This window comes from Salvelinus alpinus, unplaced genomic scaffold (assembly GCF_045679555.1).
Source record: "Salvelinus alpinus unplaced genomic scaffold, SLU_Salpinus.1 scaffold_45, whole genome shotgun sequence".
Lineage (NCBI taxonomy): Eukaryota > Metazoa > Chordata > Actinopteri > Salmoniformes > Salmonidae > Salvelinus > Salvelinus alpinus.
In genome coordinates this window covers 151,394-178,248 of record NW_027255986.1, presented here as the reverse complement: position 1 = coordinate 178,248, position 26,855 = coordinate 151,394, and the positions used below count along the sequence as shown (strand labels likewise).

Genomic DNA, 26,855 nt, shown 5'->3' with positions numbered 1-26,855 from the left:
GTTTTAACAGTGACATGGTGGTCTACCCTACAGGAGGACAGAGGATAGTTTTAACAGTGACATGGTGGTCTACCCTACAGGAGGACAGAGGATAGTTTTAACAGTGACATGGTGGTCTACCATACAGGAGGACAGAGGATAGTTTTAACAGTGACATTGTGGTCTACCATACAGGAGGACAGAGGATAGTTTTAACAGTGACATGGTGGTCTACCCTACAGGAGGACAGAGGATAGTTTTAACAGTGACATGGTGGTCTACCCTACAGGAGGACAGAGGATAGTTTTAACAGTGACATGGTGGTCTACCCTACAGGAGGACAGAGGATAGTTTTAACAGTGACATGGTGGTCTACCCTACAGGAGGACAGAGGATAGTTTTAACAGTGACATGGTGGTCTACCATACAGGAGGACAGAGGATAGTTTTAACAGTGACATGGTGGTCTACCCTACAGGAGGACAGAGGATAGTTTTAACAGTGACATGGTGGTCTACCATACAGGAGGACAGAGGATAGTTTTAACAGTGACATGGTGGTCTACCCTACAGGAGGACAGAGGATAGTTTTAACAGTGACATGGTGGTCTACCCTACAGGAGGACAGAGGATAGTTTTAACAGTGACATGGTGGTCTACCCTACAGGAGGACAGAGGATAGTTTTAACAGTGACATGGTGGTCTACCATACAGGAGGACAGAGGATAGTTTTAACAGTGACATGGTGGTCTACCCTACAGGAGGACAGAGGATAGTTTTAACAGTGACATGGTGGTCTACCCTACAGGAGGACAGAGGATAGTTTTAACAGTGACATGGTGGTCTACCCTACAGGAGGACAGAGGATAGTTTTAACAGTGACATGGTGGTCTACCCTACAGGAGGACAGAGGATAGTTTTAACAGTGACATGGTGGTCTACCCTATAGGAAGACAGAGGATAGTTTTAACAGTGACATGGTGGTCTACCCTACAGGAGGACAGAGGATAGTTTTAACAGTGACATGGTGGTCTACCCTACAGGAGGACAGAGGATAGTTTTAACAGTGACATGGTGGTCTACCATACAGGAGGACAGAGGATAGTTTTAACAGTGACATGGTGGTCTACCATACAGGAGGACAGAGGATAGTTTTAACAGTGACATGGTGGTCTACCCTACAGGAGGACAGAGGATAGTTTTAACAGTGACATGGTGGTCTACCATACAGGAGGACAGAGGATAGTTTTAACAGTGACATGGTGGTCTACCCTACAGGAGGAGAGAGGATAGTTTTAACAGTGACATGGTGGTCTACCCTACAGGAGGACAGAGGATAGTTTTAACAGTGACATGGTGGTCTACCCTACAGGAGGACAGAGGATAGTTTTAACAGTGACATGGTGGTCTACCCTACAGGAGGACAGAGGATAGTTTTAACAGTGACATGGTGGTCTACCCTACAGGAGGACAGAGGATAGTTTTAACAGTGACATGGTGGTCTACCCTACAGGAGGACAGAGGATAGTTTTAACAGTGACATGGTGGTCTACCATACAGGAGGACAGAGGATAGTTTTAACAGTGACATGGTGGTCTACCATACAGGAGGACAGAGGATAGTTTTAACAGTGACATGGTGGTCTACCCTACAGGAGGACAGAGGATAGTTTTAACAGTGACATGGTGGTCTACCCTACAGGAGGACAGAGGATAGTTTTAACAGTGACATGGTGGTCTACCCTACAGGAGGACAGAGGATAGTTTTAACAGTGACATGGTGGTCTACCCTACAGGAGGACAGAGGATAGTTTTAACAGTGACATGGTGGTCTACCCTACAGGAGGACAGAGGATAGTTTTAACAGTGACATGGTGGTCTACCCTACAGGAGGACAGAGGATAGTTTTAACAGTGACATGGTGGTCTACCCTACAGGAGGACAGAGGATAGTTTTAACAGTGACATGGTGGTCTACCCTACAGGAGGACAGAGGATAGTTTTAACAGTGACATGGTGGTCTACCATACAGGAGGACAGAGGATAGTTTTAACAGTGACATGGTGGTCTACCCTACAAGAGGACAGAGGATAGTTTTAACAGTGACATGGTGGTCTACCCTACAGGAGGACAGAGGATAGTTTTAACAGTGACATGGTGGTCTACCCTACAGGAGGACAGAGGATAGTTTTAACAGTGACATGGTGGTCTACCCTACAGGAGGACAGAGGATAGTTTTAACAGTGACATGGTGGTCTACCCTACAGGAGGACAGAGGATAGTTTTAACAGTGACATGGTGGTCTACCCTACAGGAGGACAGAGGATAGTTTTAACAGTGACATGGTGGTCTACCCTACAGGAGGACAGAGGATAGTTTTAACAGTGACATGGTGGTCTACCCTACAGGAGGACAGAGGATAGTTTTAACAGTGACATGGTGGTCTACCCTACAGGAGGACAGAGGATAGTTTTAACAGTGACATGGTGGTCTACCATACAGGAGGACAGAGGATAGTTTTAACAGTGACATGGTGGTCTACCATACAGGAGGACAGAGGATAGTTTTAACAGTGACATGGTGGTCTACCCTACAGGAGGACAGAGGATAGTTTTAACAGTGACATGGTGGTCTACCATACAGGAGGACAGAGGATAGTTTTAACAGTGACATGGTGGTCTACCCTACAGGAGGACAGAGGATAGTTTTAACAGTGACATGGTGGTCTACCCTACAGGAGGACAGAGGATAGTTTTAACAGTGACATGGTGGTCTACCCTACAGGAGGACAGAGGATAGTTTTAACAGTGACATGGTGGTCTACCCTACAGGAGGACAGAGGATAGTTTTAACAGTGACATGGTGGTCTACCCTACAGGAGGACAGAGGATAGTTTTAACAGTGACATGGTGGTCTACCCTACAGGAGGACAGAGGATAGTTTTAACAGTGACATGGTGGACTACCCTACAGGAGGACAGAGGATAGTTTTAACAGTGACATGGTGGTCTACCCTACAGGAGGACAGAGGATAGTTTTAACAGTGACATGGTGGTCTACCCTACAGGAGGACAGAGGATAGTTTTAACAGTGACATGGTGGTCTACCCTACAGGAGGACAGAGGATAGTTTTAACAGTGACATGGTGGTCTACCCTACAGGAGGACAGAGGATAGTTTTAACAGTGACATGGTGGTCTACCCTACAGGAGGACAGAGGATAGTTTTAACAGTGACATGGTGGTCTACCCTACAGGAGGACAGAGGATAGTTTTAACAGTGACATGGTGGTCTACCCTACAGGAGGACAGAGGATAGTTTTAACAGTGACATGGTGGTCTACCCTACAGGAGGACAGAGGATAGTTTTAACAGTGACATGGTGGTCTACCCTACAGGAGGACAGAGGATAGTTTTAACAGTGACATGGTGGTCTACCCTACAGGAGGACAGAGGATAGTTTTAACAGTGACATGGTGGTCTACCCTACAGGAGGACAGAGGATAGTTTTAACAGTGACATGGTGGTCTACCCTACAGGAGGACAGAGGATAGTTTTAACAGTGACATGGTGGTCTACCCTACAGGAGGACAGAGGATAGTTTTAACAGTGACATGGTGGTCTACCATACAGGAGGACAGAGGATAGTTTTAACAGTGACATGGTGGTCTACCCTACAGGAGGACAGAGGATAGTTTTAACAGTGACATGGTGGTCTACCCTACAGGAGGACAGAGGATAGTTTTAACAGTGACATGGTGGTCTACCCTACAGGAGGACAGAGGATAGTTTTAACAGTGACATGGTGGTCTACCCTACAGGAGGACAGAGGATAGTTTTAACAGTGACATGGTGGTCTACCCTACAGGAGGACAGAGGATAGTTTTAACAGTGACATGGTGGTCTACCCTACAGGAGGACAGAGGATAGTTTTAACAGTGACATGGTGGTCTACCCTACAGGAGGACAGAGGATAGTTTTAACAGTGACATGGTGGTCTACCCTACAGGAGGACAGAGGATAGTTTTAACAGTGACATGGTGGTCTACCCTACAAGAGGACAGAGGATAGTTTTAACAGTGACATGGTGGTCTACCCTACAGGAGGACAGAGGATAGTTTTAACAGTGACATGGTGGTCTACCCTACAGGAGGACAGAGGATAGTTTTAACAGTGACATGGTGGTCTACCCTACAGGAGGACAGATGATAGTTTTAACAGTGACATGGTGGTCTACCCTACAGGAGGACAGAGGATAGTTTTAACAGTGACATGGTGGTCTACCCTACAGGAGGACAGAGGATAGTTTTAACAGTGACATGGTGGTCTACCCTACAGGAGGACAGAGGATAGTTTTAACAGTGACATGGTGGTCTACCATACAGGAGGACAGAGGATAGTTTTAACAGTGACATGGTGGTCTACCCTACAGGAGGACAGAGGATAGTTTTAACAGTGACATGGTGGTCTACCCTACAGGAGGACAGAGGATAGTTTTAACAGTGACATGGTGGTCTACCCTACAGGAGGACAGAGGATAGTTTTAACAGTGACATGGTGGTCTACCCTACAGGAGGACAGAGGATAGTTTTAACAGTGACATGGTGGTCTACCATACAGGAGGACAGAGGATAGTTTTAACAGTGACATGGTGGTCTACCCTACAGGAGGACAGAGGATAGTTTTAACAGTGACATGGTGGTCTACCCTACAGGAGGACAGAGGATAGTTTTAACAGTGACATGGTGGTCTACCCTACAGGAGGACAGAGGATAGTTTTAACAGTGACATGGTGGTCTACCCTACAGGAGGACAGAGGATAGTTTTAACAGTGACATGGTGGTCTACCATACAAGAGGACAGAGGATAGTTTTAACAGTGACATGGTGGTCTACCCTACAGGAGGACAGAGGATAGTTTTAACAGTGACATGGTGGTCTACCCTACAGGAGGACAGAGGATAGTTTTAACAGTGACTGGCTATACAGCAGCAGCATCATTAGCAATTAGACTGAATTTCCCAGCAGCGTGGAAAGGTCCTAATGCTCAGTTGCTAGTTACCGTGGCGTGAGTCAGGGATCAGGGTTAGAGGTTCCTTACCCTCTGGTGCTGGCGGTAGTGCCGTGTCACAGTGCCGTGGGCTGCCTCTGCCTCAATGGTTTTCCCATCAGGACACACCAACACGGACGTCATTAGACCCAGGGAGCCAAAACCTATGCAACAACAACAAGAGGGTGTCTATGAGGACTGGCCACACCTTCTGGTGCCCTTCTTTGCAAGCCATTGGAAAACCTCCCTAGTCTTTGTGGTTGAATCTGTTTGAAATTTACTGCTCGACCCTTACAGATAATTGTATGTGTGGGGTACAAAGATGAGGTAGTAATTCAAAAATCATGTTAAATACTATTACTGCACACAGAGTGAGTCCATGCAACTTATTATTTGACTTGTTAAGCACATTTCTACTCCTGAACTATTTAGGTTTGCCATAACAAAGGGTTTGAATACTTATTGACTCAAGACATTTGTGATCCGATTCAGGAAACTAGACGTATGTCGCAAGTCACGATTTCACAGGAGAGTCTTTTTGAGCGTAAAGTTAATTTATTTTTATCAAAATGTGTTTTTTGGCAGAAATGCTTTCTCGAACTAAATATCAAAGTTGTATGTCATCTGTAAATATGAAAAAAAATTGTTAAATTACGAGCCTAGTTGGTTTAGCCACATAGAAAGACAGCAACCTACCCGCTAGCCATGATTGGCTGAGATAATGAGTGGGCTGGACATGCCGAGAGATGAGTTTGGATTGGTCTGCGGTGTGGCATATTGTGTCTATAAAATGAGCTGCTCGTAATGCGTAGATAATCCTTTCTCCTGCAGTTTTTTTGAAAGATATAATTTTAGCCATGGAGAACTGCAAATATGTTGCTACTGTTCTAAATAACATTGCTGCCTTGAATTTATCAGGCGCTATTGACAAAGGTCAGTGGGAAAAAGTTGTGATGGACTACTTTCTGGAGGACGATCGTGCCGTGCTGACTCTCTCTCACTCTGAAAATAACACATTTTGAAATCAGTGGAACACAACGAGCCAAACAAGCTGTGCAAACTAAACTGAAACAACACAGGATGTCTGATGAAAGGGGTTGCAGTCTGCCGTGAAGCTTTCATCCATATATACAGGTAAGAATCTAGCTACAGATTCAGATATTATACCTTTCTAATGTTGTCAGAAAGTTGTTTTCATTACAAGCTAAAGCTTGCTGTTAGCGAGACAGTTGGAGTTTGATGGCTGGCTTGCTAACTAACATTGAACCTAGTAAAGTTACTCTATGGATTGATATTATAGTTAATTTTTTAGCTAGCTAACGTTAACGTGATATGTCTAAACAAAAGACCACAAGTTAAAGCTTGCTGTTAGCTAGCTAACGTTAGCTGAGGTTAGGTGGCTGGCTTGCTAGCTAACATTAACTTATGTGTATGAAGTGTGTGTAACGTTAGTGATGACGAAAACGGCGCCGGAGGGGAGGGCTGCCGTTTTATCGGCTCCTAACCAACCACGCTTTTTTGTTCGTTTTTTCGCATTGTTTGTAACTTGTTTTGTACATAATGTTGCTGCTACCGTCTCTTATGACCGAAAACGCACCCGACCAGGCCCAGATCCCCGTGATTCGCTGGAAAAGGAAATGGAGGTTTCGCGGAAAGAGATCAGGGTGCTTGTGAGGATCAGGCGACGAGTGGCTAATCTGCCCTTGCCTTCCAGCCTGCTTGCTAACATTCAATCACTGAAAAATAAATGGGACGAACTGAAAACACGTACATCCTACCGACAGGACATTAAAAACTGTAATATCTTATGTTTCACCGAGTCGTGGCTGAACGACGATATTAAGAACATACAACTGGCGGGTTATACACTCTATCGGCAGGACAGAACAGCAGCCTCTGGTAACACATTTGTAATTTGTAAACAATAGCTGGTGCACAATATCTAAGGAAGTCTCAAGGTTTTGCTCGCCTGAGGTAGAGTATCTCATGCATGATAAGCTGTAGACCGCACTATCTGTATTTTTCGTAGCTGTTTACATACCACCACAGACCGAGGCTGGCACTAAAACCGCACTCAATGAGCTGTATTCCGCTCATCCAGAGGCGGCGCTCCTAGTGACCGGGGACTATAATGCAGGGAAAATGTATTCCGTTTACCTAATTTCTATCAGCATGTTAAATGTGCAACCAGAGGGAAAAAAATTCTAGACCACATTTACTCCACACACAGAGCTTCTCCGAGCATGCGCTGACCAACTGGCAAGTGTCTTCACTGACATTTTCAACCTCTCCCTGTCCGAGTCTGTAATACCAACAAGTTTCAAGCAGACTACCATAGTCCCTCTGCCCAAGAACATTAAGGTAACCTGCCTAAATGACTACTGACCCATAGCACTCACGTCTGTAGCCATGAAATGCTTTGAAAGGCTACCCTTTGGGCAGTAAAAATACTTTAAAGTATGACTTAAGTAGTTTTTTTGTGTTATCTGTACATTACTTTACTGTTTATATTTTTGGCAACTTTTACTTCACTACATTCGTAAAGAAAATAATTACTTTTTAAGTACTTTTTACTCCATACATTTTCCTTGACACCCAAAAGTACTCGTTACATTTTGACAGGAAAATTGTCCAATTCACACACTTATCAAGATCATCCCTGGTCATTCCTACTGCCTCTGATCTGGCGGACTCATTAAACACAAATGCTTTGTTTGTAACTCATGTCTGAGTGTTCCCCTGGCTCTTTCACACGACCCATCAATTTAGACAAGTGTGTCTGGGTGTCATCTAATATTTATAACATATTTTTATCTGGACACTTTCTGTTTAACTGGAATTGTTCCTTGATGTAGGCTACTACCACTTTTAGTCTTCATCTTTACTACACTGCTCACTGTGAACAATGCTGAATGGGTGTAGACAAAGGAGAGCTCTCCAGTAGGTACCAACACTTTCAAAGGCCCTTTTCTCAAAAGTGAGTTTACAAGTTAATCAACATTCAAAGCAGATGAAGTGTATGCTATACCATTTTGTAGCTCTGAGTCTCTACTTTTATCCAATGTAAAAAAAAAAACTTCAAAATTTGCTACATAAGACCGATTTGAGCTGGTCAGTCACATTTAAACTTTTCATTTTTAATTACTTTTTTTTTTAATATCTCAAAAAACTAAATTCCACTTTGACAATATGGGGTATTGTGTGTAGGCCAGTGATACAAAATCGAAATTGTATTCATTTTAAATTCAGGCTGTAACTCTACAAAATGTGTAAAAAGGGGTGTGAATACTTTCTGAAGGCCCATCCAGACTTTCTGATTCTACTTTAAGAGGGCTCCTGCTAGATACAAGGTGGACCTTCCTCAGCAATAAAAACATGAAACCCTTAGAAGTTAAGAGAAAATATGAGATTATATTGGTCGATGAATGGAACATATGTATGTACAGTTTACTGCTTTCACCTTGAGCCAGTATGTCAGACTGAACGTTTTCACAATAACTATATTACTGTATGTATATACAGTATATTATATATTAGTGTTGGTCTCACAATGGGACAGTGTGTCAGACTGAACAATTCCATGATGGTTTTATTATCATTATATTACTGTATGTATATACAGTACATTATATATTATTACTGTATGTATATACAGTACATTATATATTATTACTGTATGTATATACAGTACATTATATATTATTACTGTATATACAGTACCAGTCAAAAGTTTGGACACACCTACTCATTCAAGGGGTTTTCTTTACAATTTTATTACATTGTAAAATATTAGTGAAGACATTAAAACTATGAAATATCACATATGGAATCATGTAGTAACCAAAAAAGTGTTCAACAAATCAAAATCTATTTTAGATTTTACATTCTTCAAAGTAGCCACCCTTTGCCTTGATGACAGCTTTGCACACTCTTGGATTGTCTGAACCATCATGAGGAATGCTTTTCCAAGGAGTTCCCACATATGCTGAGCACTTGTTGGCTGCTTTTCCATCACTCTGCGGTCAAACTTATCCCAAACCATCTCAATTGGGTTGAGGTCGGATGATTGTGGAGGCCAGGTCATGTGATGCAGCACTCCAATACTCTCCTTGGTCATTATCCTGTTGAAAAACAAATGATAGTCCCACTAAGCGCAAACCAGATGGGATGGCGTATTGCTGCAGAATGCTGTGGTAGTAATGCTGGTTAAGTGTCCCTTGAATTCTAAATAAATCACTGACAGTGTGACAAGCAAAGCACCATCACACCTCCTCCTCCATGCTTCACGGTGGCGACCACACATGTGGAGATCATACGTTCACCTACTCTGCGTCTCACAAAGACACGGTTAATTGAATCAAAAATCTCAAATTTAGACTCATCAGACCAAAGGACAGATTTCCGCCGATCTAATGTCCAAATCTGTCCAATGTCCATTGCTCATGTTTCTTGACCCAAGCAAGTCTCTTTTTATTATTGGTGTCCTTTAGTAGTGGTTTCACTGCAGCAATTCGACCATGAAGGCCTGATTCACACAGTCTCCTCTGAACAGTTGATGTTGAGATGTGTCTGTTACTTTAACTCTGTGAAGCATTTATGAATATGTCCTCTGCAGCAGATGTAACTTTGGGTCTTCCATTCCTGTGGCGGTCCTCATGAGAGCCAGTTTCATCATAGCGCTTGATGGTTTTGAGAATGCCAAGAGTATGCAAAGCTGTCGTCAAGACAAAGGTTGGCTACTTTGAAGAATCTCAAATATATTTAGATTTGTTTAACACTTTTTTGGTTCCTACATGATTTTAATAGTGTTATTTTATAGTTTTGATGTCTTCACTATTATTTTACAATGTAGAAAATGGTAAAAATCGTGAAAAACCCTTTAATGAGTAGGTGTCCAAACTTTTGACTGGTACTGTCATGTAGTAACTAAAAAGGTATAATATAAGTACAGTATATTATATATTATATATATATATTATATATTAGTGTTGGTCTCACCTTGAGCCAATATGTCAGACTGAACGTCTCCATCGTAGTTCTTGCAGGCCCAGACGAAGCCTCCGGAGGACTTTAGGACTTGTGCCACCATGTCATCAATGAGGCGGTGCTCGTACCAGATCTTCAGCCTGTCAAACTCTGGCTTGTAGTTCCTGTAGAGAACACAGGGGAGCTTTTAAAGCATGCCTAGATTAACTGTTAACACTGGGGAGGAATCAGCAAGGAACGGTACTGTCTACCTTGGCAAGCCACTTTGGCATGTCAATAACTTTATATGGTTTTTATGTGGTCTTTTTTATGGTGAATAGACTGTGGCCTCTATTCAATCCGTATCACAGAATTTCAGCGTGGTAGAACATGGTGCCAGAGGGGATGGCTGCCGTTTTACAGACTCCTAACCAACTGTGCTATTTTGTGTGTTTTTTCGCATTGTTTGTAACCTATTTTGTAAATAATGCTGATGCTACCGTCTCGTAAGACCGGAAAGAGCTTCTGGACATCAGAACAGCGATGACTCACCTCCAACTGGATGAAGATGTTTCATTTAATGAGTCTGACGTGAAAGATATAATGTTTCTCCCAGACAAGGACCAAATCCCTGTCATTCACATGAAGAAAAGAAGGATGTAGATCAGGGTGCCTTGTGAGAATTCATCGGCAACTGGGTAACCCGCCTCTACCATCCGTTTTATTGGCCATCGTGCAATCACTGGAGAATAAACGGGATGAGCTCCGTTCGAGACTAATGGGACATTAACATTGTTATATCTTATGTTTCACTGAGTCATGGCTGAACGACGACACGGATAATATTCAGTGTGCTGGGTATTCCGTACATCGGCAGGACAGAACAGCTATGTCAGGTAAAACAAGAGGTAGGTGTGTATCTATTTGTCAATAACAGCTGGTGCGCGATGTCTAACATTAAGGTAGTCTCGAGGTATTTCTCGCCTGAGGTAGAGTACCTAATAATAAGCTGTATACCACACTATCTACCAAGAGAGTTTTCATCTATATTATCGCAGTCGTCTATTTATCACCACAAACCGATGATGGCACTAAGACTGCACTCAACGAGCTGTAAGGCCATAAGCAAACAAGAAACAAGAAAATGCTCATCCAGAAGCAGCGCTCCTAGTGGCCGGGGACTTTAATGCAGGAAAACTTAAATCTGTTTACCTAATTTCTACCAGCATGTCACATGTGCAACCAGAGGGGAAAAAACTCTACACCACCTTTACTCCACACAGAGACACGTACAAAGCTCTCCCTCACCCTCCATTTGGCAAATCTGACCATAATTCTATCCTCCTGATTCCTGCTTACAAGCAAAAGCTAAAGCAGGAAGTACCAGTGACTTGCTCAATACGGAAGTGCTCAGATGAAGAGGATGCTACGTTACAGGACTGTTTTGCACAGACTGGAATATGTTCCAGGATTCATCCAATGGCATCGAGGAGTATACCACATCAGTCACCGGCTTCATCAACAAGTGCATCGACGACGTCATGCGTACATATCTTTTTTATGTCTCTATTTTGGTTTTCTTTTTTTTGGCTTTCACTGCTATGCGGATGACACACAGCTGTACATTTCAATGAAACATGGTGAAGCCCCAAAATTGCCCTCGCTAGAAGCCTGTGTTTCAGACATAAGGAAGTGGATGGCTGAAAACTTTCTACTTTTAAACTCGGACAAAACAGAGATGCTTGTTCTAGGTCCCAAGAAACAAAGAGATCTTCTGTTGAATCTGACAATTCATCTTGATGGTTGTACAGTCGTCTCAAATAAAACTGAAGGACCTCGGCGTTACTCTGGACTCTGATCTCTCTTTTGACGAACATATCAAGACTGTTTCAAGGACAGCTTTTTTCCATCTACGTAATATTGCAAAAATCAGAAACTTTCTGTCCAAATATTATGCAAAAAAATGTATCCATGCTTTTGTTACTTCTAGGTTAGACTACTGCAATGCTCTACTTTCCGGCTACTCGGATAAAGCACTAAATAAACTTCAGTTAGTCCTAAATACGGCTGCTAGAATCCTGACTAGAACCAGAAAATTTGATCATATTACTCCAGTGCTAGCCTCCCTACACTGGCTTCCTGTTAAGGCAAGGGCTGATTTCAAGGTTTTACTGCTAACCTGCAAAGCATTACATGGGCTTGCTCCTACCTATCTTTCCGATTTGGTCCTGCCGTACATACCTACACGTACGCTACGGTCACAAGACGCAGGCCTCCTAATTGTCCCTAGAATTTCTAAGCAAACAGCTGGAGGCAGGGCTTTCTCCTATAGAGCTCCATTTTAATGGAATGGTCTGCCTACCCATGTGAGAGACGCAGACTCTGTCTCAACCTTTAAGTCTTTATTGAAGACTCATCTCTTCAGTAGGTCCTATGATTGAGTGTAGTCTGGCCCAGGAGTGTGAAGGTGAACGGAAAGGCACTGGAGCAACGAACCGCCCTTGCTGTCTCTGCCTGGCCGGTTCCCCTCTCTCCACTGGGATTCTCTGCCTCTAACCCTATTACAGGGGCTGAGTCACTGGCTTACTGGTGCTCTTCCATGCCGTCCCTAGGAGGGGTGCGTCACTTGAGTGGGTTGAGTCACTGACGTGGTCTTCCTGTCTGGGTTGGCGCCCCCCCCCCCCCCTGGGTTGTGTCGTGGCGGAGATCTTTGTGGGCTATACTCGGCCTTGTCTCAGGATGGTAAGTTGGTGGTTGAAGATATCCCTCCAGTGGTGTGGGGGCTGTGCTTTGGCAAAGTGGGTGGGGTTATATCCTGCCTGTTTGGCCCTGTCCGGGGGTATCATCGGATGGGGCCACAGTGTCTCCTGACCCCTCCTGTCTCAGCCTCCAGTATTTATGCTGCAGTAGTTTATGTGTCGGGGGGCTAGGATCAGTCTGTTATCTGTAGTATTTCTCCTGTCTTATCCGGTGTCCTGTGTGAATTTAAGTATGCTCTCTCTAATTCTGTCTTTCTTTCTTTCTCTCTCTCAGAGGACCTGAGCCCTAGGACCATGCCTCAGGACTACCTGGCATGATGACTCCTTGTTGTTCCCAGTCCACCTGGCCGTGCTGCTGCTCCAGTTTCAACTGTTTTGCCTGCGGCTATGGAACCCTGACCTGTTCACTGTGATTACTATTATTTGATCATGCTGGTCATTTATGAACATTTGAACATCTTGGCCATGTTCTGTTATAATCTTCACCCGGCACAGCGAGAAGAGGACTGGCCACCCCTCATAGCCTGGTTCCTCTCTAGGTTTCTTCCTAGGTTTTGGCCTTTCTAGGGAGTTTTTCCTAGCCACCGTGCTTCTACACCTGCATTGCTTGCTGTTTGGAGTTTTAGGCTGGGTTTCTGTACAGCACTTTGAGATATCAGCTGATGTAAGAAGGGCTATATAAATACATTTGCTTTGAATGGTTTACCGTGTACGTTTGTTTCCTGAGTGAGTTTGAGACTTAATGTTTGTTATTTTTTCAAGTATACTGTGATCCTGCGGCTACTCTTTCTCAGTAAAGTAATATGTTTATCCTGAACAACTGATTCCTCATTTGGTCTCTTCTCTGCACCTGGGTCCAACCTTACCACGTCACCAGCACGGCAAGCGGTACAGGAGCGCCAAAGCTATGTCCAAAAGGCTCCTTAACAGATTCTACCCCAAAGCCATAAGACTGCTGAACAATTAATCAAATGGCCACCAGGACTATTTGCATTGACACCCACCTCCTTTGTTTTTACATTGCTGCTACTTGCTGTTTATTATCTATGCATAGTCCCTTCACCCCTACCTACATGTTCAAATTAACTTGACTAACCTGTACCCCTGCACATTGACTTGGTACCAGTACACCCTGTATATAGCCTCATTATTGTAATTTTATTGTATTTTTATTTATATAGTTTGTTACTTTAGTTTACTTAGTAAATATTTTCTTAACTGCATTGTTGGTTAAAAGGGCTTGTAAGTAAGCATTTCACGGTAAGGACCTGTCGTATTCGGCGCATGTGACAAATACAATTATTTAATGATTTAGATTGAAATTTAAAGGCAATGTTCCCGCGTTAGCAGAGACTGCATTCACGGTAAGGAAATTTAAGGGCAATGTTCCCGCGTTAGCAGAGACTGCATTCACGGTAAGGAAATTTAAGGGCAATGTTCCCGCGTTAGCAGAGACTGCATTCACGGTAAGGAAATTTAAGGGCAATGTTCCCGCGTTAGCAGAGACTGCATTCACGGTAAGGAAATTTAAGGGCAATGTTCCCGCGTTAGCAGAGACTGCATTCACGGTAAGGAAATTTAAGGGCAATGTTCCCGCGTTAGCATAGACTGCATTCACGGTAAGGAAATTTAAGGGCAATGTTCCCGCGTTGGCAGAGACTGCATTCACGGTAAGGAAATTTAAGGGCAATGTTCCCGCGTTAGCAGAGACCGCATTCACGGTAAGGAAATTTAAGGGCAATGTTCCCGCATTAGCAGAGACCGCATTCACGGTAAGGAAATTTAAGGGCAATGTTCCCGCGTTAGCAGAGACTGCATTCACGGTAAGGAAATTTAAGGGCAATGTTCCCGCGTTAGCAGAGACTGCATTCACGGTAATCGCTGCAGATGTCGTCTCAACAGGAAATCACCTTTACATTTCCAGTGCTCTATCAGGCGATACAGATTGAATAGAGTTGTATATCTAGTTAGGTATAATATGGTGAATAGACTATATCTAGTTAGGTATAATATGGTGAATAGACTATATCTAGTTAGGTATAATATGGTGAATAGACTATATCTAGTTAGGTATAATATGGTGAATAGACTATATCTAGTTAGGTATAATATGGTGAATAGACTATATCTAGTTAGGTATAATATGGTGAATAGACTATATCTAGTTAGGTATAATATGGTGAATAGACTATATCTAGTTATAAATATGGTGAATAGAGTTGTATATCTAGTTAGGTATAATATGGTGAATAGACTATATCTAGTTAGGTATAATATGGTGAATAGACTATATCTAGTTAGGTATAATATGGTGAATAGACTATATCTAGTTATAAATATGGTGAATAGAGTTGTATATCTAGTTAGGTATAAATATGGTGAATAGACTATATCTAGTTAGGTATAATATGGTGAATAGACTATATCTAGTTAGGTATAATATGGTGAATAGACTATATCTAGTTAGGTATAATATGGTGAATAGACTATATCTAGTTAGGTATAATATGGTGAATAGACTATATCTAGTTATAAATATGGTGAATAGAGTATATCTAGTTAGGTATAATATGGTGAATAGACTATATCTAGTTAGGTATAATATGGTGAATAGACTATATCTAGTTAGGTATAATATGGTGAATAGACTATATCTAGTTAGGTATAATATGGTGAATAGACTATATCTAGTTAGGTATAATATGGTGAATAGACTATATCTAGTTAGGTATAATATGGTGAATAGACTATATCTAGTTAGGTATAATATGGTGAATAGACTATATCTAGTTAGGTATAATATGGTGAATAGACTATATCTAGTTATAAATATGGTGAATAGACTATATCTAGTTAGGTATAATATGGTGAATAGACTATATCTAGTTAGGTATAATATGGTGAATAGACTATATCTAGTTAGGTATAATATGGTGAATAGAGTATATCTAGTTATAAATATGGTGAATAGACTATATCTAGTTAGGTATAAATATGGTGAATAGACTATATCTAGTTAGGTATAATATGGTGAATAGACTATATCTAGTTAGTTATAAATATGGTGAATAGACTATATCTAGTTAGGTATAATATGGTGAATAGACTATATCTAGTTAGGTATAATATGGTGAATAGACTATATCTAGTTAGGTATAATATGGTGAATAGACTATATCTAGTTAGTTATAAATATGGTGAATAGACTATATCTAGTTAGTTATAAATATGGTGAATAGACTATATCTAGTTAGTTATAAATATGGTGAATAGACTATATCTAGTTAGGTATAATATGGTGAATAGACTATATCTAGTTAGGTATAATATGGTGAATAGACTATATCTAGTTAGGTATAATATGGTGAATAGACTATATCTAGTTAGGTATAAATATGGTGAATAGACTATATCTAGTTAGGTATAATATGGTGAATAGACTATATCTAGTTAGTTATAAATATGGTGAATAGACTATATCTAGTTATAAATATGGTGAATAGACTATATCTAGTTAGGTATAATATGGTGAATAGACTATATCTAGTTAGGTATAATATGGTGAATAGACTATATCTAGTTAGGTATAATATGGTGAATAGACTATATCTAGTTAGGTATAATATGGTGAATAGACTATATCTAGTTAGGTATAAATATGGTGAATAGACTATATCTAGTTATAAATATGGTGAATAGACTATATCTAGTTAGGTATAATATGGTGAATAGACTATATCTAGTTAGGTATAATATGGTGAATAGACTATATCTAGTTAGTTATAAATATGGTGAATAGACTATATCTAGTTATAAATATGGTGAATAGACTATATCTAGTTAGGTATAATATGGTGAATAGACTATATCTAGTTAGGTATAATATGGTGAATAGACTATATCTAGTTAGGTATAATATGGTGAATAGACTATATCTAGTTAGGTATAATATGGTGAATAGACTATATCTAGTTAGGTATAATATGGTGAATAGACTATATCTAGTTAGGTATAAATATGGTGAATAGACTATATCTAGTTAGGTATAATATGGTGAATAGACTATATCTAGTTAGGTATAATATGGTGAATAGACTATATCTAGTTAGGTATAAATATGGTGAATAGACTATATCTAGTTATAAATATGGTGAATAGACTATATCTAGTTAGGTATAATATGGTGAATAGACTATATCTAGTTAGGTATAATATGGTGAATAGACTATATCTAGTTAGGTATAATATGGTGAATAGACTATATCTAGTTAGGTATAATATGGTGAATAGACTATATCTAGTTAGGTATAATATGGTGAATAGACTATATCTAGTTAGTTATAAATATGGTGAATAGACTATATCTAGTTATAAATATGGTGAATAGACTATATCTAGTTAGGTATAATATGGTGAATAGACTATATCTAGTTAGGTATAATATGGTGAATAGACTATATCTAGTTAGGTATAATATGGTGAATAGACTATATCTAGTTATAAATATGGTGAATAGACTATATCTAGTTAGGTATAATATGGTGAATAGACTATATCTAGTTAGGTATAATATGGTGAATAGACTATATCTAGTTAGGTATAATATGGTGAATAGACTATATCTAGTTAGTTATAAATATGGTGAATAGACTATATCTAGTTATAAATATGGTGAATAGACTATATCTAGTTAGTTATAAATATGGTGAATAGACTATATCTAGTTAGTTATAAATATGGTGAATAGACTATATCTAGTTAGGTATAATATGGTGAATAGACTATATCTAGTTAGGTATAAATATGGTGAATAGACTATATCTAGTTAGGTATAATATGGTGAATAGACTATATCTAGTTAGGTATAAATATGGTGAATAGACTATATCTAGTTAGGTATAATATGGTGAATAGACTATATCTAGTTAGGTATAAATATGGTGAATAGACTATATCTAGTTAGTTATAAATATGGTGAATAGACTATATCTAGTTAGGTATAATATGGTGAATAGACTATATCTAGTTAGGTATAATATGGTGAATAGACTATATCTAGTTATAAATATGGTGAATAGACTATATCTAGTTAGTTATAAATATGGTGAATAGACTATATCTAGTTAGGTATAAATATGGTGAATAGACTATATCTAGTTAGTTATAAATATGGTGAATAGACTATATCTAGTTATAAATATGGTGAATAGACTATATCTAGTTAGGTATAATATGGTGAATAGACTATATCTAGTTAGGTATAAATATGGTGAATAGACTATATCTAGTTAGGTATAATATGGTGAATAGACTATATCTAGTTAGGTATAATATGGTGAATAGACTATATCTAGTTAGGTATAAATATGGTGAATAGACTATATCTAGTTATAAATATGGTGAATAGACTATATCTAGTTAGGTATAAATATGGTGAATAGACTATATCTAGTTATAAATATGGTGAATAGACTATATCTAGTTAGTTATAAATATGGTGAATAGACTATATCTAGTTAGGTATAATATGGTGAATAGACTATATCTAGTTAGGTATAAATATGGTGAATAGACTATATCTAGTTAGGTATAATATGGTGAATAGACTATATCTAGTTATAAATATGGTGAATAGACTATATCTAGTTAGGTATAATATGGTGAATAGACTATATCTAGTTATAAATATGGTGAATAGACTATATCTAGTTAGGTATAAATATGGTGAATAGACTATATCTAGTTAGGTATAATATGGTGAATAGACTATATCTAGTTAGGTATAAATATGGTGAATAGACTATATCTAGTTAGGTATAATATGGTGAATAGACTATATCTAGTTATAAATATGGTGAATAGACTATATCTAGTTAGGTATAAATATGGTGAATAGACTATATCTAGTTAGGTATAAATATGGTGAATAGACTATATCTAGTTATAAATATGGTGAATAGACTATATCTAGTTATAAATATGGTGAATAGACTATATCTAGTTATAAATATGGTGAATAGACTATATCTAGTTAGGTATAAATATGGTGAATAGAGTATATCTAGTTAGTTATAAATATGGTGAATAGACTATATCTAGTTAGGTATAATATGGTGAATAGACTATATCTAGTTAGGTATAATATGGTGAATAGACTATATCTAGTTAGGTATAATATGGTGAATAGACTATATCTAGTTAGGTATAATATGGTGAATAGACTATATCTAGTTAGGTATAATATGGTGAATAGACTATATCTAGTTAGGTATAATATGGTGAATAGACTATATCTAGTTAGGTATAATATGGTGAATAGACTATATCTAGTTAGGTATAATATGGTGAATAGACTATATCTAGTTAGGTATAATATGGTGAATAGACTATATCTAGTTATAAATATGGTGAATAGACTATATCTAGTTATAAATATGGTGAATAGACTATATCTAGTTATAAATATGGTGAATAGACTATATCTAGTTAGGTATAAATATGGTGAATAGACTATATCTAGTTAGGTATAATATGGTGAATAGACTATATCTAGTTATAAATATGGTGAATAGACTATATCTAGTTATAAATATGGTGAATAGACTATATCTAGTTAGGTATAAATATGGTGAATAGACTATATCTAGTTAGGTATAAATATGGTGAATAGACTATATCTAGTTATAAATATGGTGAATAGACTATATCTAGTTATAAATATGGTGAATAGACTATATCTAGTTATAAATATGGTGAATAGACTATATCTAGTTAGGTATAAATATGGTGAATAGACTATATCTAGTTAGGTATAATATGGTGAATAGACTATATCTAGTTAGTTATAAATATGGTGAATAGACTATATCTAGTTAGGTATAATATGGTGAATAGACTATATCTAGTTATAAATATGGTGAATAGACTATATCTAGTTATAAATATGGTGAATAGACTATATCTAGTTAGGTATAATATGGTGAATAGACTATATCTAGTTAGGTATAATATGGTGAATAGACTATATCTAGTTATAAATATGGTGAATAGACTATATCTAGTTAGGTATAAATATGGTGAATAGACTATATCTAGTTAGGTATAATATGGTGAATAGACTATATCTAGTTATAAATATGGTGAATAGACTATATCTAGTTAGGTATAAATATGGTGAATAGACTATATCTAGTTAGGTATAAATATGGTGAATAGACTATATCTAGTTAGGTATAAATATGGTGAATAGACTATATCTAGTTATAAATATGGTGAATAGACTATATCTAGTTATAAATATGGTGAATAGACTATATCTAGTTATAAATATGGTGAATAGACTATATCTAGTTAGGTATAAATATGGTGAATAGAGTATATCTAGTTAGTTATAAATATGGTGAATAGACTATATCTAGTTAGGTATAATATGGTGAATAGACTATATCTAGTTAGGTATAATATGGTGAATAGACTATATCTAGTTAGGTATAATATGGTGAATAGACTATATCTAGTTAGGTATAATATGGTGAATAGACTATATCTAGTTAGGTATAATATGGTGAATAGACTATATCTAGTTAGGTATAATATGGTGAATAGACTATATCTAGTTAGGTATAATATGGTGAATAGACTATATCTAGTTAGGTATAATATGGTGAATAGACTATATCTAGTTAGGTATAATATGGTGAATAGACTATATCTAGTTATAAATATGGTGAATAGACTATATCTAGTTATAAATATGGTGAATAGACTATATCTAGTTATAAATATGGTGAATAGACTATATCTAGTTAGGTATAAATATGGTGAATAGACTATATCTAGTTAGGTATAATATGGTGAATAGACTATATCTAGTTATAAATATGGTGAATAGACTATATCTAGTTATAAATATGGTGAATAGACTATATCTAGTTAGGTATAAATATGGTGAATAGACTATATCTAGTTAGGTATAAATATGGTGAATAGACTATATCTAGTTATAAATATGGTGAATAGACTATATCTAGTTATAAATATGGTGAATAGACTATATCTAGTTATAAATATGGTGAATAGACTATATCTAGTTAGGTATAAATATGGTGAATAGACTATATCTAGTTAGGTATAATATGGTGAATAGACTATATCTAGTTAGTTATAAATATGGTGAATAGACTATATCTAGTTAGGTATAATATGGTGAATAGACTATATCTAGTTATAAATATGGTGAATAGACTATATCTAGTTATAAATATGGTGAATAGACTATATCTAGTTAGGTATAATATGGTGAATAGACTATATCTAGTTAGGTATAATATGGTGAATAGACTATATCTAGTTATAAATATGGTGAATAGACTATATCTAGTTAGGTATAAATATGGTGAATAGACTATATCTAGTTAGGTATAATATGGTGAATAGACTATATCTAGTTATAAATATGGTGAATAGACTATATCTAGTTAGGTATAAATATGGTGAATAGACTATATCTAGTTAGGTATAAATATGGTGAATAGACTATATCTAGTTAGGTATAATATGGTGAATAGACTATATCTAGTTAGGTATAATATGGTGAATAGACTATATCTAGTTAGGTATAATATGGTGAATAGACTATATCTAGTTAGGTATAATATGGTGAATAGACTATATCTAGTTAGGTATAATATGGTGAATAGACTATATCTAGTTAGGTATAATATGGTGAATAGACTATATCTAGTTATAAATATGGTGAATAGACTATATCTAGTTATAAATATGGTGAATAGACTATATCTAGTTAGGTATAATATGGTGAATAGACTATATCTAGTTAGGTATAATATGGTGAATAGACTATATCTAGTTAGGTATAATATGGTGAATAGACTATATCTAGTTAGGTATAATATGGTGAATAGACTATATCTAGTTAGGTATAATATGGTGAATAGACTATATCTAGTTATAAATATGGTGAATAGACTATATCTAGTTAGGTATAAATATGGTGAATAGACTATATCTAGTTATAAATATGGTGAATAGACTATATCTAGTTAGTTATAAATATGGTGAATAGACTATATCTAGTTAGGTATAATATGGTGAATAGACTATATCTAGTTATAAATATGGTGAATAGACTATATCTAGTTATAAATATGGTGAATAGACTATATCTAGTTATAAATATGGTGAATAGACTATATCTAGTTAGGTATAATATGGTGAATAGACTATATCTAGTTAGGTATAATATGGTGAATAGACTATATCTAGTTATAAATATGGTGAATAGACTATATCTAGTTAGGTATAAATATGGTGAATAGACTATATCTAGTTAGGTATAATATGGTGAATAGACTATATCTAGTTAGGTATAATATGGTGAATAGACTATATCTAGTTATAAATATGGTGAATAGACTATATCTAGTTAGGTATAATATGGTGAATAGACTACATCTAGTTAGGTATAATATGGTGAATAGACTATATCTAGTTAGGTATAATATGGTGAATAGACTATATCTAGTTAGGTATAATATGGTGAATAGACTACATCTAGTTAGGTATAATATGGTGAATAGACTATATCTAGTTATAAATATGGTGAATAGACTATATCTAGTTATAAATATGGTGAATAGACTATATCTAGTTATAAATATGGTGAATAGACTATATCTAGTTATAAATATGGTGAATAGACTATATCTAGTTAGGTATAATATGGTGAATAGACTATATCTAGTTATAAATATGGTGAATAGACTATATCTAGTTATAAATATGGTGAATAGACTATATCTAGTTAGGTATAATATGGTGAATAGACTATATCTAGTTAGTTATAAATATGGTGAATAGACTATATCTAGTTAGGTATAAATATGGTGAATAGTCTATATCTAGTTAGGTATAATATGGTGAATAGACTATATCTAGTTATAAATATGGTGAATAGACTATATCTAGTTATAAATATGGTGAATAGACTATATCTAGTTAGGTATAATATGGTGAATAGACTATATCTAGTTAGGTATAAATATGGTGAATAGACTATATCTAGTTAGGTATAATATGGTGAATAGACTATATCTAGTTAGGTATAAATATGGTGAATAGACTATATCTAGTTAGGTATAAATATGGTGAATAGACTATATCTAGTTAGGTATAAATATGGTGAATAGACTATATCTAGTTAGGTATAATATGGTGAATAGACTATATCTAGTTAGTTATAAATATGGTGAATAGACTATATCTAGTTATAAATATGGTGAATAGACTATATCTAGTTAGGTATAATATGGTGAATAGACTATATCTAGTTAGGTATAAATATGGTGAATAGACTATATCTAGTTATAAATATGGTGAATAAACTATATCTAGTTAGTTATAATATGGTGAATAGACTATATCTAGTTAGGTATAAATATGGTGAATAGACTATATCTAGTTATAAATATGGTGAATAGACTATATCTAGTTAGGTATAAATATGGTGAATAGACTATATCTAGTTAGGTATAATATGGTGAATAGACTATATCTAGTTAGGTATAATATGGTGAATAGACTATATCTAGTTATAAATATGGTGAATAGACTATATCTAGTTAGGTATAATATGGTGAATAGACTATATCTAGTTAGGTATAATATGGTGAATAGACTATATCTAGTTATAAATATGGTGAATAGACTATATCTAGTTATAAATATGGTGAATAGACTATATCTAGTTAGGTATAATATGGTGAATAGACTATATCTAGTTATAAATATGGTGAATAGACTATATCTAGTTAGGTATAAATATGGTGAATAGACTATATCTAGTTAGGTATAATATGGTGAATAGACTATATCTAGTTATAAATATGGTGAATAGACTATATCTAGTTAGGTATAAATATGGTGAATAGACTATATCTAGTTATAAATATGGTGAATAGACTATATCTAGTTAGGTATAAATATGGTGAATAGACTATATCTAGTTAGGTATAATATGGTGAATAGACTATATCTAGTTATAAATATGGTGAATAGACTATATCTAGTTAGGTATAAATATGGTGAATAGACTATATCTAGTTAGGTATAATATGGTGAATAGACTATATCTAGTTAGGTATAATATGGTGAATAGACTATATCTAGTTATAAATATGGTGAATAGACTATATCTAGGTATAAATATGGTGAATAGACTATATCTAGTTAGGTATAAATATGGTGAATAGACTATATCTAGTTAGGTATAAATATGGTGAATAGACTATATCTAGTTAGGTATAATATGGTGAATAGACTATATCTAGTTATAAATATGGTGAATAGACTATATCTAGTTATAAATATGGTGAATAGACTATATCTAGTTAGGTATAATATGGTGAATAGACTATATCTAGTTAGGTATAATATGGTGAATAGACTATATCTAGTTAGGTATAATATGGTGAATAGACTATATCTAGTTAGTTATAAATATGGTGAATAGACTATATCTAGTTAGGTATAATATGGTGAATAGACTATATCTAGTTATAAATATGGTGAATAGACTATATCTAGTTATAAATATGGTGAATAGACTATATCTAGTTAGGTATAATATGGTGAATAGAGTATATCTAGTTAGGTATAATATGGTGAATAGACTATATCTAGTTAGGTATAAATATGGTGAATAGACTATATCTAGTTAGGTATAATATGGTGAATAGACTATATCTAGTTAGGTATAATATGGTGAATAGACTATATCTAGTTATAAATATGGTGAATAGACTATATCTAGTTAGGTATAAATATGGTGAATAGACTATATCTAGTTAGGTATAATATGGTGAATAGACTATATCTAGTTATAAATATGGTGAATAGACTATATCTAGTTAGGTATAATATGGTGAATAGACTATATCTAGTTAGGTATAATATGGTGAATAGACTATATCTAGTTAGGTATAATATGGTGAATAGACTATATCTAGTTAGGTATAATATGGTGAATAGACTATATCTAGTTAGGTATAATATGGTGAATAGACTATATCTAGGTATAAATATGGTGAATAGACTATATCTAGTTATAAATATGGTGAATAGACTATATCTAGTTAGGTATAAATATGGTGAATAGACTATATCTAGTTAGGTATAATATGGTGAATAGACTATATCTAGTTAGGTATAATATGGTGAATAGACTATATCTATTTAGGTATAATATGGTGAATAGACTATATCTAGTTAGGTATAATATGGTGAATAGACTATATCTAGTTAGGTATAATATGGTGAATAGACTATATCTAGGTATAAATATGGTGAATAGACTATATCTAGTTATAAATATGGTGAATAGACTATATCTAGTTAGGTATAAATATGGTGAATAGACTATATCTAGTTAGGTATAATATGGTGAATAGACTATATCTAGTTAGGTATAATATGGTGAATAGACTATATCTAGTTATAAATATGGTGAATAGACTATATCTAGTTAGGTATAAATATGGTGAATAGACTATATCTAGTTAGGTATAATATGGTGAATAGACTATATCTAGTTAGGTATAATATGGTGAATAGACTATATCTAGTTAGGTATAATATGGTGAATAGACTATATCTAGTTAGGTATAATATGGTGAATAGACTATATCTAGTTAGGTATAAATATGGTGAATAGACTATATCTAGTTATAAATATGGTGAATAGACTATATCTAGTTAGGTATAAATATGGTGAATAGACTATATCTAGTTAGGTATAATATGGTGAATAGACTATATCTAGTTAGGTATAAATATGGTGAATAGACTATATCTAGTTATAAATATGGTGAATAGACTATATCTAGTTAGGTATAATATGGTGAATAGACTATATCTAGTTAGGTATAAATATGGTGAATAGACTATATCTAGTTAGGTATAATATGGTGAATAGACTATATCTAGTTATAAATATGGTGAATAGACTATATCTAGTTATAAATATGGTGAATAGACTATATCTAGTTAGTTATAAATATGGTGAATAGACTATATCTAGTTAGGTATAAATATGGTGAATAGACTATATCTAGTTAGGTATAATATGGTGAATAGACTATATCTAGTTAGGTATAAATATGGTGAATAGACTATATCTAGTTAGGTATAATATGGTGAATAGACTATATCTAGTTATAAATATGGTGAATAGACTATATCTAGTTAGGTATAAATATGGTGAATAGACTATATCTAGTTAGGTATAATATGGTGAATAGACTATATCTAGTTAGGTATAAATATGGTGAATAGACTATATCTAGTTAGGTATAATATGGTGAATAGACTATATCTAGTTATAAATATGGTGAATAGACTATATCTAGTTAGGTATAATATGGTGAATAGACTATATCTAGTTAGGTATAATATGGTGAATAGACTATATCTAGTTAGGTATAATATGGTGAATAGACTATATCTAGTTAGGTATAATATGGTGAATAGACTATATCTAGTTAGGTATAATATGGTGAATAGACTATATCTAGTTATAAATATGGTGAATAGACTATATCTAGTTATAAATATGGTGAATAGACTATATCTAGTTAGGTATAATATGGTGAATAGACTATATCTAGTTAGGTATAATATGGTGAATAGACTATATCTAGTTAGGTATAATATGGTGAATAGACTATATCTAGTTAGGTATAATATGGTGAATAGACTATATCTAGTTAGGTATAATATGGTGAATAGACTATATCTAGTTAGGTATAATATGGTGAATAGACTATATCTAGTTATAAATATGGTGAATAGACTATATCTAGTTAGGTATAAATATGGTGAATAGACTATATCTAGTTATAAATATGGTGAATAGACTATATCTAGTTAGTTATAAATATGGTGAATAGACTATATCTAGTTAGGTATAATATGGTGAATAGACTATATCTAGTTATAAATATGGTGAATAGACTATATCTAGTTATAAATATGGTGAATAGACTATATCTAGTTATAAATATGGTGAATAGACTATATCTAGTTAGGTATAATA

General features: G+C 35.5%; 1 protein-coding gene across 1 annotated transcript in view; it reads right to left on the bottom strand.

The window, feature by feature from the left end:
• The window catches only part of LOC139567135 (isocitrate dehydrogenase [NADP], mitochondrial-like), a 131,729-nt gene that overhangs the window by 61,828 nt on the left and 43,046 nt on the right, over positions 1-26,855 (bottom strand). The window contains exons 7-8 of the mRNA XM_071388618.1: positions 10,020-10,171; positions 5,073-5,185 (exon numbers count right to left, since the gene is read on the bottom strand). Coding sequence (XP_071244719.1) covers positions 5,073-5,185; positions 10,020-10,171 — 265 coding nt within the window. The remainder of the gene's footprint in view (positions 1-5,072; positions 5,186-10,019; positions 10,172-26,855) is intronic.